The 13,768-nt window shown below is 38.2% G+C and overlaps 1 protein-coding gene across 2 annotated transcripts in view; it reads left to right on the top strand.

Moving 5' to 3' along the window:
- Nucleotides 1–8,763, top strand: part of LOC127619847 (glycogen synthase kinase-3 beta-like) — a 28,211-nt gene extending 19,448 nt beyond the window's left edge. Inside the window, exons 9-10 of one of the 2 annotated variants that reach the window (XM_052092863.1) lie at nucleotides 2,901–2,978; nucleotides 5,631–8,763. In XM_052092863.1, the coding sequence (XP_051948823.1) occupies nucleotides 2,901–2,978; nucleotides 5,631–5,683 (131 nt within the window). In that variant the 3' untranslated portion in view covers nucleotides 5,684–8,763. The remainder of the gene's footprint in view (nucleotides 1–2,900; nucleotides 2,979–5,630) is intronic. The other variant, XM_052092864.1, reaches the window with a different exon arrangement.
- The last annotated feature ends 5,005 nt before the right edge of the window (nucleotides 8,764–13,768 follow it).

Below are 13,768 nucleotides of genomic sequence, written 5' to 3'. Positions count from 1 at the left end.
AAATGTACATTGTTGAATGTGGTGAATATACACAAACAATACTTTAAATAATGATGACTATTTAAGACGCAACTTTTCAAAAGATTACTCGCTGATAGTGACTACATGCAATGCACTGCACTTGGCAGCATGCTTAAACATTGCAAAGTTGCATCTTTTAATTCATTGCTTTAAAATCACCACAGCAAAAAATTACTAGTTTGTTGTTGGACGACTAGTGGAGCATCCTGTCCCATTTTTAGAATGTGTGTTTTTCTACGACTTCTGTCTGCATGTTTTACACCCGTCGTATTCAGTCAGTCAATGAAATGCTGCTTTTTTATTTTTGTGTTTAGCCCCAGTTTCACGTGAATTGAAAATTCATTTTCAGCTCCCGACACCTGGCCATCAAGCACCATGTCCACAACCATAGCAACAGCTCCAGTATCCTCACATGCACAGGAGTTTTTCACATTTAGTCTTACAAAATCGTCTGAATAACTCTTTTATATTATAAATGTATACATTTATATATAATATTTTTGCCACAAGTAAATAAAGCATTTCACGTTTTTAACAGGTGATTCAAAATTCTTATGGTTAAATTAAACATGACATTTATAATACTAATAAATGGTAAAACCTTAAAATGCAGCATCCCTATTTTCAACATGTTTTCCGCTGAGTTCGATGTGTGCTGTGGGATTAAAATAGGCTGGGCTGCAGTAGGGATGCAATACCACATGCATGGCTCATGTGCCCAGTGTAAAGACTGTAACCTGAAGACACTGTTTGCGGAAAAAAAAGCCTTAACAAGTGTAGCTCAGATCCTGGAGTCCTTCACCTGTGTTTTTGTTGTTTTTATATCATGTGTACAAACAACATCCGAAGAAAATGTTCAGCACTAGATGCTGTCACTACGGGGGTTTATTTGTGTGTTGAATGAGAGAGAGTGAAAAGTCTCTATGAGTGTGACGTTCCTCTTAATAGTTCTCATCTAGAAAGTTCAAGGGTATAAAAAGTTCCTGGAAATGTGTATGTGTGAAAAGGGCTTATGTAAACCAATGGTTCTCAACTAGTTATGCTTTAGGACCAGGTTTTTCATTTGTCATTTAGTGGCGACCCAACACAGTACCAAAATTATCATACAGAAGTTACCAAAAATGTCTTTTATAATGAAAAATTGAAATGTACAAAAATATATAATAATATATTATTAACATGATAATGGCAGAATAGGAAAATTGACAATTTTGTTAATGCAAACAACAGAAGTGTGATATGCAAGGAAGCGCTGTGATGCATGTGCCACCTGTGAAGATTTGAGCAATATAAATGAGGATTTTGATTCTCATTGAGTGAGATGGGCTGGTTTGAGTATTTCTGTAACTGCTGATCTCCTGGGATTTTCACACATAACAGTCTCTAGAGTTTACTCAGAATGGTGCCAAAAACAACAAACTTCCAGTGAGCAGCGGTTCTGTGAAAGGAAATGCCTTGTTGATGAGAGGTCAACAGAGAATGGCCAGACTGGTTCTAACGGTGCGTTCACATACAACGCAAAGAACATTTTTGCCTCTCATTGCTTGCGCGAGTTTGACCGCTGGATTATACATTTGTTTTTATATTTGCGTGAGTAACGCAAGTGTTTAACGCGAACCCGCAAGTATTCCCCGTTCTCTTCCGGAAAAGAGCAGGAGGAAGGGCTTCTACGACTTTGTTCATAGTAATTACAACCAATAGCTGGAATCAAGTAGATGCACATATTTTCAGAACTTACTAGTTAGTCCAACTTCCTCTCTCACTTTCGTCCAAGCGATGTCTTTTTCGTCCGGTCTCTCTACACGTATGACGTTCTGTCATACAATTCTGGGTGCCCACACACCGCTGCAAAAAATCTTTCATCCATTTTTCCAGATTTCTTCTACTACTATGTCATCTGGACAATCTGGAAGGATGGACTACGATCTTGAAATGGAATGCATAGGCTAACAATTGCCAACAAAAGCCTTCATCAGCCAATTAACAAGGACAATTGCATCTATGGATGGACTTCAAAGACATTGGTCATTAATCTTACATTTCAAATTTCAAAATCGATGTTTAAACACTGACCCTTAAGACTTACTTAGTTTAATAATTTTAAACCATGACTTTAACTATACATAAGTAATATTTACATTATATTATATTCATGATGTTAGCCAGAGGGGAACTGGCCCCCACTGTGAGTCTGGTTTCTCCCAAGGTTATTTTTCTCCATTTAATCAACATCTTATGGAGTTTTGTGTTCCTTGCCACAGTCGCCTTCAGCTTGCTCACTGGGGTTACTAATAATCGTATTTTATCTATTTACACAATGATGATTCATCTACATTATATTTTTATCTTCTGTACGCCCCATAACTGTCAAAGTCTACGGTGACTCAGATAACTGCTCTGTACCATTGTGGTAAGAAGAATAGTACCTCAGAATGCTATTCTGAGATGCGGGTTGGCACTGTTTTGGCGGCACGAGGGGGACCTACACAATATTAGGCAGATGGTTTTAATGTTGTGGCTGATTGGTGTATACTATACTGTAATGTATTAGCTATTCTGGTTGACTGGTTTACAAAAACAACAGTGTAAATGTAAAATGGACCAAGACCACTTTTGACCACAAAGAGAGACATATTTTAAATATTTGGAAATATTTTTATATTTTAATTATTTTTCATGTCATAAGTTTTTAAAGCCTTAAATTGTATAAACCCCAAGTTGCCCTGAGTCTGGCATTTTTTTGGAAATGGACCCAAGGTTCCAGTGATGCAGTGCATCCAGTGACCCATTTTGTGTCATTTCTGTTCTTAAAAAAGGGTTTGATATGTTTTTGCTTAGTTTTTGTTAATCTTCAACAGAGCTGTTTTTCTTCATTTCAGAGCTAATGATTCAGCCCCAGCTAAATTCCACTCTCATTCCACCTCATGCCCGTGCACAGACCACAGCGTCCTCCAACGGTAATGCCATTATCCTTTTCAGTCAGGATCTAGAAGTGGGTGGGGTTAATAAAACATGAAATACAAATGTACCCCTTTTACTTTCTTAATATACGTTCATGGACTTTGGCCTGATATATCAGTGCACGTATTTCAAAACGTTATTCGTAATTCATCATCTTTCATCAAATTGTAACATGTTTCTGCAACTCGTAACAGACATTTCTGCTGACATAACCAAGAGAGAGAGAGAGAGAGAGAGTGTGTGTGTGTGTGTAGTGTGTGTGTGTGTGTGAATAATATTTACCAATATCAATCAAATCAAATTCCAGTAGATAAAGTCAAGTCACACCCTACATTATTTCCCACTAAATATTCTCGTTTGCAATATTGCATTGTAATATATGTATTGCTTTTACACAAGTAAGGGATAATCTAGTCAGCCGATTAATTTGCAATTAAGAAAGGTTGACTGTACAGTGCATCCGGAAAGTATTCACAGCGCTTCACTTTTTCCACATTTCGTTATGTTACAGCCTTATTCCAAAATGGATTAAACTCATTCTTTTCCTCAAAATCCTACAAACAATACCCCAAAATGACAACGTGAAAGAAGTTTTTTTGAAATCTTTGCAAATGTATTAAAAATAAAAAACAACTCACTACTTTGTTTGAAGCACCTTTGGCACCAATTACAGCCTCAAGTCTTTTGTGTATGATGCTACAAGCTTGGCACACCTATTTTTGGGCAGTTTCTCCCATTCTTCTTTGCAGGATCTCTCAAGCTCCATCAGGTTGGATGTGGAGTGTCGGTGCACAGCCATATTCAGATCTCTCCAGAGATGTTCAATCGGGTTCAAGTCTGGGCTCTGGCTGGGCCACTCAACGACATTCACCGAGTTGTTCTGTAGCCACTCTTTTGTTATCTTGGCTGTGTGCTTAGGGTACGATGAATCTTCACCCCAGTCTGAGGTCCAGAGCACTCTGGAGCAGGTTTTCATCAAGGATATCTCTGTACATTGTTGCATTCATTTTTCCCTCAATCCTGACTAGTCTCCCAGTTCCTGCCGCTGAAAAACATCCCCACAGTATGATTCTGCCACCACCATGCTTCACTGTAGGGATGGTATTGGCCAGGTGATGAGCGGTGCCTGGTTTCCTCCAGACATGACGCTTGCCATTCAGGCCAAAGAGTTCAATCTTTGTTTCATCAGACCAGAGAATTTAGTTTCTCATGGTCTGAGTGTCCTTCAGGTGCCTTTTAGCAAACTCCAGGCGGGCTGTCATGTGCCTTTTACTGAGGAGTGGCTTCCATCTGGCCACTCTACCATATAGGTCTGATTGGTGGAGTTCTGCAGAGATGGTTGTTCTTCTGGAAGTTTCTCCTCTCTCCACAGAGAAATGCTGGAGCTCTGTCAGAGTGACCATCGGGTTCTTGTTCACCTCCCTGACTAAGGCCCTTCTCCCCCGATTGCTCAGTTTGGCCGGGCGTCCAGCTCAGAATAGTCCTGGTAGTTCCAAACTTCCATTTACGGATGATGGAGGCCACTGTGCTTACTGGGACCTTCAATGGTGCAGACATTTTTTTGTACCCTTCCCCAGATCTGTGCCTCGATACAGTCCTGTCTCCGAGGTCTACAGACAATTCCTTGGACTTCATGGCTTGGTTTGTGCTCTGACATGCTGTGGGACATTATATAGACAGGTGTGTGCCTTTCCAAATCATGTCCATGTTATTGTTAATACATTTGTAAAGATTTCAAACAAAATTCTTTCACGTTGACATTATGGGGTATTGTTTGTAGAATTTTGAGCAAAATAATGAATTGAATCAATTTTAGAATAAGGCTAATGTGGAAAAAGTGAAGCGCTGTGAATACTTTCAGGATGCACTGTACATTATCCCACTTATTACAAGGCTTCTTACCAAATAAATAATTAAATGGACATGAAATAACACTGAGTTGAAATTACATTTTATGTGAGAAGAAAAAGCTGAATTCAACCTTCGGTTTGCATCTGAATTCTGTTGGTGTTTATATTGTGAAAATAATCATCTGACGGCTCATTATTCCACTTATTACATAACTACTTGCCAAATAAATGGACATGAAATATTGGTTAGAGTTTAAATTAATTTATTAATATACTTGTAGGGACTTGTAAGATTGCAGAGTGATTCGAGAAGTAGGAAACCATGACCATTGAAATATCACTTTATCCTCGAATGTGTGGTCATTATTCAGAAATACTTGATCGCTGGATGGCACAGTTGACCAATCAGAACAGAATATTCCAAAGAGCTGTGCAATAATATTGAGTGACATGTATTTTAGAAGTCAAAGCTGGATCAACCATTGCATGTCCGAGTAATGCACAGACTGACAGCCCGTTTTAAACACTGAACGCAGACAAGCAGAGCAATACTAAAAGTGTCCTATTGTTGTTAAACTGCACACCAACATTCATGGATTACCACTTCCATTCAGATTAGAGGACTGTTGTACATTCAGAAATGCATCATATTATGGAAATGAGATGTTTCGCAAATGCCATCTCATGTCTGTGAGTGAAAGAGCCAGAAACACTGAAAGTATGGAGTCCTATGTTTACTGACTGCACTAACAAATGTCTTAAATACGCTTCTAATTTGTCCTCTTTCTCCTCTACCAGATGGCTCTGATGGTTCTGTACAGACCGGATCTACTCTGACCAACAGCACCTGAGACCGTGAATCCTAAAAAAAATTAAGCTTGCACACAAAAGCATCTGAGCCACCATAGCGCATTTTCTCTGACAAACACATACAGTCTTACACACTCTTTACCTCATACATGGCTTTCTCCTCTCTACAGCTCAAAATTCAAACATTTATTCAGGTGCCATATGTTTCTAAATTACCAGTGACAGACAGCTCTGTACAGCTGATGTTGGTTGCAGTCAGATTGTTTGATAACATCTGATCTAACTTGCAGTATACAGAGAAACGTACTGTACACATAACATACACACTGCCATGTACATGCAACAAACAACAACAAACCGAGTTTCACTTATACTGGTAATATTTGCTTCAAATAATAGAGGTAGGAAATCTAGACAGTGCTTCAAATAGATGTGAATATCCATATTAAAGCTCACGGGCATCCATAATGCAATACTCATAAGTGTTATGGAGGTGAAATATAGTTGGTTTAACGGCTAGAGGGGCAGGTCCTCTGTCTAATAATGTCCTAATTTATTTATTTTATTTAATTTTCAATGAACTCTAGTGCAGTAGTTTGATTTACCCTTGATCCCCTTTGAAATATCATCCTCTCAGATGTAAAAATACATTTTGCAGGGAACAAGCCGTCAAGTTAAAGACGTATCCGGTTGTAAATGTCAAGGAAAAGGGGAGGGCAATCTTTATTGTGATGATTTTATACAATTGTTGAATCATATTGTTTATAAACTAGAATTATTTCTTGCTTTTACCTTCCAGTAAATGTACTTATTATTTTTAAATGGTGATTTGGATGGACTTGAAAGCTTCTACGGATGTCATTTGTTCGCAAATTGACATTGGTTAACCTCTTAGATGAGGTCGTGTTGGCGTTTTCTAGCACTAGTTGAGAAAGGGTTTAAACTTCTAAGTTGACCGTAAAGAAGGGAATGAATGAGTGCAAGATGTATCCAAGACTTCAGACATTAGAGTATTAGAGTAGTTGTACTGTCATCGAGCAATATCTGCTCATAAGTGCAATGTATGAGTGAGGGAAAGAACATTTTAAGTGACTTTATCTGCCTGGATGTTAAATCATTAATTGTAAATTATGTTCCATAACTAGGTTTAATCTATGCTTGTGAGATTACAAAATCTTCATACATTCAAATTAATTTTTAGTCAACATCAGGTCTAGGTCCAAAGACTGAACCCTTTCATTCTGCATTAGCAGTTCACTCAAGATAATTGAAAGGAATATTCTGGGTTTAATGCAAGTTAAGCTCAATCATATTGTTGATTACAACAAAAATTTATTTTCACTCGTCCCTACTTCTCTTTAAAAAACAAAACAAAAAAGTTACAGTGAGGCACTTGCCAATTTGTGAATGTTATACTACTCACTGTTTCAGGGCCAGTGGTGGCTCAGCGGTTAAGGCTGATCAAAAGGTTGGGGGTTCAAGCCCCAGCACCGCCAAGATACCACTGTTGGGCCCTTGAGCAAGGCCCTTGACCATATCTGCTCCAGGGGCGCTGTTTCATGGCTCACCCCAGCTTATTTGGGATATGCGAAAACAACTGCATTTCATTGGCTCTGTACCTGTACTCTGCACAATGACAATAAAGTTGAATCTTAATCTTATCTTTCCAAAGTATAGCTAAAAGATGTAAACAGTAACATGTTAAACATGATTTTAGTGTGATAAAATTGCTTACTAAACTTTTCCGTGTTATTTCCAATTTTACAACTTTGTTGCCATAACGACGTAACCGTGTATTCCAGGTAATTTAGTAGTCTGTTGCGAACATGACGATATAAACAGCTTTAGAACTCAAATAATACACAAGTTTTAACAGAAGAAATAATGTAAGTACTTTTATAAAATAATAAGCTTCACCAATCCTGCTTTATTAAACCAAAAATTGACCCCATTCGCTTCCATTTTATCCGTCTTTTTTATGAAAATGAAACAAAAAAATTATTATAAGTCAAAATTTTTGAGGTAATCAACATTATGCCACAAATACTGTTTATTGAGCTTAACTTGTATTGAAAATGGAATAATTCTTTAATTATTATATTTAATTCGATAAAGGTATATTCTTTGGAGTGCAGTGGTAGAACAGCCGTTAAACTCATAATGTCAGTCAACAGTATTGATAAACAAACTGTCCAAAATACTATTTTTAACAAATCTCTTAGCTTATCAATAAACCCTCTTCAGCTCTATTTCTGTTCTAAAATTTCCACTCTACTACAATCAGTTTCTTATTCTTACTTTTTATGACGTTCAGTGGATGTGGCTTGACCAAGTTTGCTCCACCAATCTGTATGTAAATATACTTGTTTTTAAGCCCTGTGTAAGATGTAAATATCAAAACTGTATCACTGTGTTTTGTTGATGTCTTGCTCTCCCTTCATCTCTTTTGGACTATCTCTTTGGTTTGAAGGAAAGCATCAGTTTTGTTGCATTTACAGTATTTATTGCTTTTATTGTGCTGTGTCCTCTACGCATGTTGCGGCTGAAAGTTTCACTATCTTCTTGAGTATTGTTTTGTGAAATATTAACCTATTTAAGCGTACTGTATATCAGTCCATAAGCTCAGCACTTGAAATTAACAGTTTGATTTGGGGGAAATTATTCATTTTGAGAGAAATGCTGCTCGTAAATGTTAATTGTCAGTTTGAGGTAGTTTGTTGTGGTCATGCTTCTCTACTTGGCAATCATTTGCACTGAAAGCCATGCTCATATGGGATGTTTTTCATGTAAAGGATGCTCTGAAGTGAATCGGCTGCTTCAAAACACTAGCTCTTTTGTGGTGGTTTTGCCATCTGGCTTTTAACCTCAAAGACAGTGGAATGTGTTTACTTTTTAATCTGACATCTGTGAATCAACCCCACAGCAATCATGTATGTGCACTCTTAGTGAAATGTTTATTTTTATATTTAAATGTGTGTGCTTTAACGTTTATTTCCCCCATGTAAGGCTTGTTAAATGAATCGAGACCTGCCTGAAAAGTCTCTTCTCCTTCATTGCTCCCGTAATCCCCTCAAACCCCCATCTCTGCGTTAAACCTACCATAAAAATGTGTAGCCCATTATTCCCGTTTTTGTGTGTGTGTGTTAATTGTTGGAACGTTCTGGCCCAGGGGAATTGCAACCTGAGACAAAGAGAGATGAGTAAAGAGGGCTTGTTAGAATGAATGTACAGAATAAAGTGACAAACCTGCATTTTATAGTCTTTGCTGGTGTGAGTGCTACAAGTACATTTTAACATGCCTTTCTGCACCAGAGTAAAAACAGCATTTATTATTATTCTAGTGCTTGCAAGGCAGCACTGTATTGAAATTCCTCTTTCTTTACAATTCTCTCTTAAACTGCTTAATGTAAGCACTTGTGTAGGTAATTTCAGTCTTAAGGCCGAAACATACTCCACGCAAGTACGTGAATTCAGATGCATCTAGCCATGCAAGCTCAAGTTGGTGCGTCGAGTTTCAGAATGTGCTAGAACATGATTCATAACACAGCGGAAGTATGCGTTGCATTCTCAACATCTCAAATTGCTTGAAATAAAGAGAGGAGGACATCTATAGGGAGAGACTGTAGCAAGTAGTTGAATTTTGGAATACAATTCATTTTATTATAATTTCAACCCAATCATGGATAACTGTAATGAAGCCCACCTGCCCACGTCGTATGAAAACCTTTTTAATAAAGGGTCAAACTTAAATAATCACACACATTTGCTGAGAATAAAATACTTCCAGTAACAGCCATCCGTGCGTTCACTGGCTTCCTCTATTCTCTGTGCTTCCACGTTCGTCACTTCTCACCGGAGCTTACACTATGCCTACGTCATATGCCAGAACGGCCATTTCCGGAAGTGTTTATAGTTTATAAAGTTATAAATATAGATATTTTTCTTAAAAAAAAACACATTGCTTCACTTCAGAAGGCCTTTATTAACCTTCTGGAGCTGTGTAGATTACTTTTTTGATGGATGGATGCACTCTTTTGGGCTTCAAAATCTAAGTTACCATTCATTCCGATTATAATGCTTGGAAGAGCCAGGATATTTTTTAATATAACTCTGATTGTTTTTGTCTGAAAGAAGAAAGTCATATACAACTAGGATGGCTTGAGGGTGAGTAAATTATGGGATAATTAAAATGAATGCCCAGTTTGGGCCACTGAAAGTTGCCTGGCTTAAAAGCCGTCAAAGCTTCAGATTTAGACCAATTAACTCTGTATTCCTAGAACTTAGAAAAGGAATGAATAAATCTGTGGAGGCAAGGCATAGATCTAGAAGGGTCTGAGACGAATAATAAAATATAATCTGCGTAAAGCAGAAGCTTCTGCGCCACACCTCCCACCATCACCCCTGTAAAATCCTCCTTGTCGTGGCTGCTAATGGTTCCAGGGCAAGATAAGGGAACAATAATGGGGAAAGAGTGCGACCCTGCCGAGTGCCTCTATTCAGAGAAATGTAATCTGGAATTAATCAATTTGTTTGTCCCACCACAACCGGGTGTCTATAAAGTAACTTAATCCATCCAATAAATGTATTCCCAATACATTTCCAAAATCTTAATAAGATCCCATTCTACTATATCAAACGCCTTTTTCAGCGTCAAGTGAGATGGCAGCGACCAGAGTCTGATCATTCGCCACTGACCACATGATATTGATGAAACGCCTAATGTTATCAGAAGAGCTATGGTCCTGAATAAACCCCACCTGATCTATATGTATAAGAGGTGTAAAAAGTTTACTTAATCAGTTAGCCAACATTTTTGACTATATTTTAACATCTAGTTGGATCATGGAAATCGGACGGTAAATCATACACTTGATTGGATCTTTTGTCCTTTGTATGAATCGGACTGATCTGGTCTTGGATCATGGTTGGCTGAAGCTTTCCATTTTTTTAATGATTCCATATAAACTTCTAGCAAAAGTCAACCCCTAAGAACTGCCTTAAGTGCCTCCCAAGCCATGCCCACAGAGGCTTACTGAGGACCAGTTGGTCTCCATAGAAACATTGATTTCAGCCTTTAACATTTGTTGGAATTCAAGAATTTGCAAAAGGGATACATTAAAGCAACAACTATTAAATTTATTTTTCTCCATATGTGGCAACATCTCTAAACTCACCAGGGCGTGATCTGAGACTAAGATGTTTCCAATGGAGCAGTCAACACCAAAATAAATCGTATGGACTAATGAAATGAATGTATAGTCCCTACCAGATGGGTTCAAAAGTCTCTAAATATCTGTAAGACCAAGATTTTTACACATCCTGTGAAGTGTCAGTGTTGCTCTAGGGGCTTTACACACTTTTGCTTCACTGTGATCAAGTATTGAGTCAATAAATTAATGTCTACTCCCAATATTATTACATGATGGGTGCCAGTGGCTTGCAACATCCCTTCAAGATCTATAAAAAAGCCCTGAACGTCAGCATTTGGTGCGTAAATATTAGCCAAAATCAACCTTTGCTCCTGAAGTTCTGCTAAAACAATAATGACTCTTCCTAATTTAACTTTACTCTGTTCGAGACATTTGAATTTAGATGTTTATTTATTAAATGACTCCCCTGCTCTTACATGAGCCAGCACTAAAGAAAACATGCCAACCCCACATCTTCCCAAATTTTTCAGCTTCTTGCGGGGAAAGACGCGTCCTTGAAGAAACAATATATAGTAAATCTTGCGTTTAAGAAAAAATAAAATACCACGTGGAGAGAGACAATCCACTCATATTAACATTTGACATTTTGACAGAAAAAATAGATTGTATTTCAAAAACAAAATTATAAAAACCACATTCCAACATTAGTGCAACAGTCAAACCATGAACTTCCCCCAGAATGAAGCAAATAGAAAAAAGAAAAACGTGAGCATTATCCCCATGGTAGACATCGCCAACCGGCATTCATCCCTCAAAACTCAAACTGTCCATTTATGACTATGAGAGCCCCTGCAACAACTTTGCCATCAGATTGCTCAAGTCCAGTGTTTCTTTACAAATTTTGTGAGACAGAATTACATAACAGAAGAAAATCTATAAAACAAACTCCAGCAAATAGGTGGGATAAATTCAAAGAATGTGTAGATTCATCCACATAACTGTCCCGGAGGTGTGTTCCTCCACAAAACAAGCTTCAGCCGCTAGTGGAACCAACACAACAACAAAAAAGAAAAAACTGTTCAGTTTCCTCAGGCAGTCAAATGAATGTTCAGTGAGCCAGCACATTCACTGCTTCATGAGTGCAACAAATGACCTAATCACTCCAATGTCCCTCAAGAAATAATCCACCAAATAAACTCCAACCAATAGGAGGCATAAGCACAAAGAACATGCAGACTCATCCACAAAACTGTCCTAAAGGAGTGTTACAACACAAAACAAACTCCAGCCACTAGGCGGAACCAGATCCAAAAGAAAAAAAAAGGTGCCCAGTTTCCTCGGATGGTCAAGTGAATGATCAGTGAGTCAGGCCCACTCGGCTGCAACATGAGTATCACTCAATGACTTACTCCATTGGTTTATGAAGGACAATGCTTGTTGGGGACATGTAAATACTTTGTGGCCGGGAACATCAGTGCAAAAGCGACCTTACGTTGATATAAGAGTTTCTTACATTAATTGGTTTCTTGAATCAATCACATTTCTCTCTTGTAGAATTCTCAAAGTCTGAGAACAAAATGTTTTTGTTTTTTGTTTAATGTCTTACTCCTCGCCTTACGTAACACAAGATCTTTATCGGATGATCTCAGAAATTTGGCCAGAAATGATCGGGACCTGTCTCCCTCAGCAATCACCGAACCGGAACTGTATGAGCTCGCTCTGTTTCCAGTTTATGGCCTGTTATGTCGAGCAGACTCTGAAAGAACCCGTCCAGATATTCCATCATAGTCTGACAATCTGCTCACTCAGGAATTCCAACAATTCGGACGTTATTCGTTATTCCGAAAAGTCGGTTACGATTCTCCATATCTTCCAACTTTTCACCAAACGTGCTCCAAGTCCGCCTTGGTCACTAGAGGACTTGCAAATAATTCCCTCTCTGATGACTCCAGATAATTTATCTGTTTCTCAACATCCGCCACTCTTATAACCATCTCAGTGAATTCCGTTTTCATGGCAGTGATCGATCGACGTATTACATCAAGCTCCTCCAAGTAAGCAATGACCTTCATCAGCATTGCCGTCATTTTCATCAAATGTCACCGAATTTCCTTCACCTCACTGGCCATATCAACCCCCGGGGTTGCGGCCTGCTGCTCGGGGGCTTCAGCTTGAGCACGTAAGTGTCTTTTAATGTCTCTAGAGCCTGAGGATTTTGAATTCTTCACACGTCTGAATCTCGCATGGTGCCACGCAACTCCCACAAAATAATTTCTTGACCAAAGCAATGTAATGCAAAACAGTCATCATGAAAGCAAGCTGGAGTGAAGTGACTTGTTCAAAGGTACAGTGAATATAGTGCAAAATTAAATGGTGAGTTACGTGCTATCATATTATGCCTATATGTAAAAAATCTTAACATTAACTGTGAAACTTGGCACATCATAATTGGTTAAAAGACATGACAAACAAAGGCTTTTGGCATCATTGACGTCAAACCTGATTCAATGCTTTTTCACATGCCAAGTTTGAATGTGTGCAAGCATGAATAGACCTATGATTTGAGAGCTATTATGGAGTTTGGTTTTCATTGTTTAGAAAAGAACAGTGTGATCATTCTTTAAAACACCTCTCTTATAGAAGCAAGAAAGCCATGCAGGTTTGGAATCACATGAGGGGAAAATGAAGATATGAATGATAACAGAGTTTTTGGCCAATTTATTCCTTTAAGGATGATATTAAAGCAATAAGGTGCAATCTCCAATACTGGCAAAGCAAAGCTATTTTGCCTGCAATTCATCAAGTGTTGTTCACTTTGTTCTCTGCAAGCCAAGAACATTCTCAAATAAAAATTTGTCAATGCTGCAAGTGAGCAATAAAAACAAGTGTGCACCAGAGGGCATCTTTGCACAGATATACAAAATGACAGGGGCAATAAACATGCTTTCAGTTCTGTTTATGGAAATGATTTTTGAC

This window comes from Xyrauchen texanus, chromosome 26 (assembly GCF_025860055.1).
Source record: "Xyrauchen texanus isolate HMW12.3.18 chromosome 26, RBS_HiC_50CHRs, whole genome shotgun sequence".
NCBI classification, from domain to species: Eukaryota; Metazoa; Chordata; class Actinopteri; order Cypriniformes; family Catostomidae; genus Xyrauchen; species Xyrauchen texanus.
The sequence above is the reverse complement of the archived record's forward strand: the minus strand, read 5'-3'. Positions and strand labels throughout refer to the sequence as shown.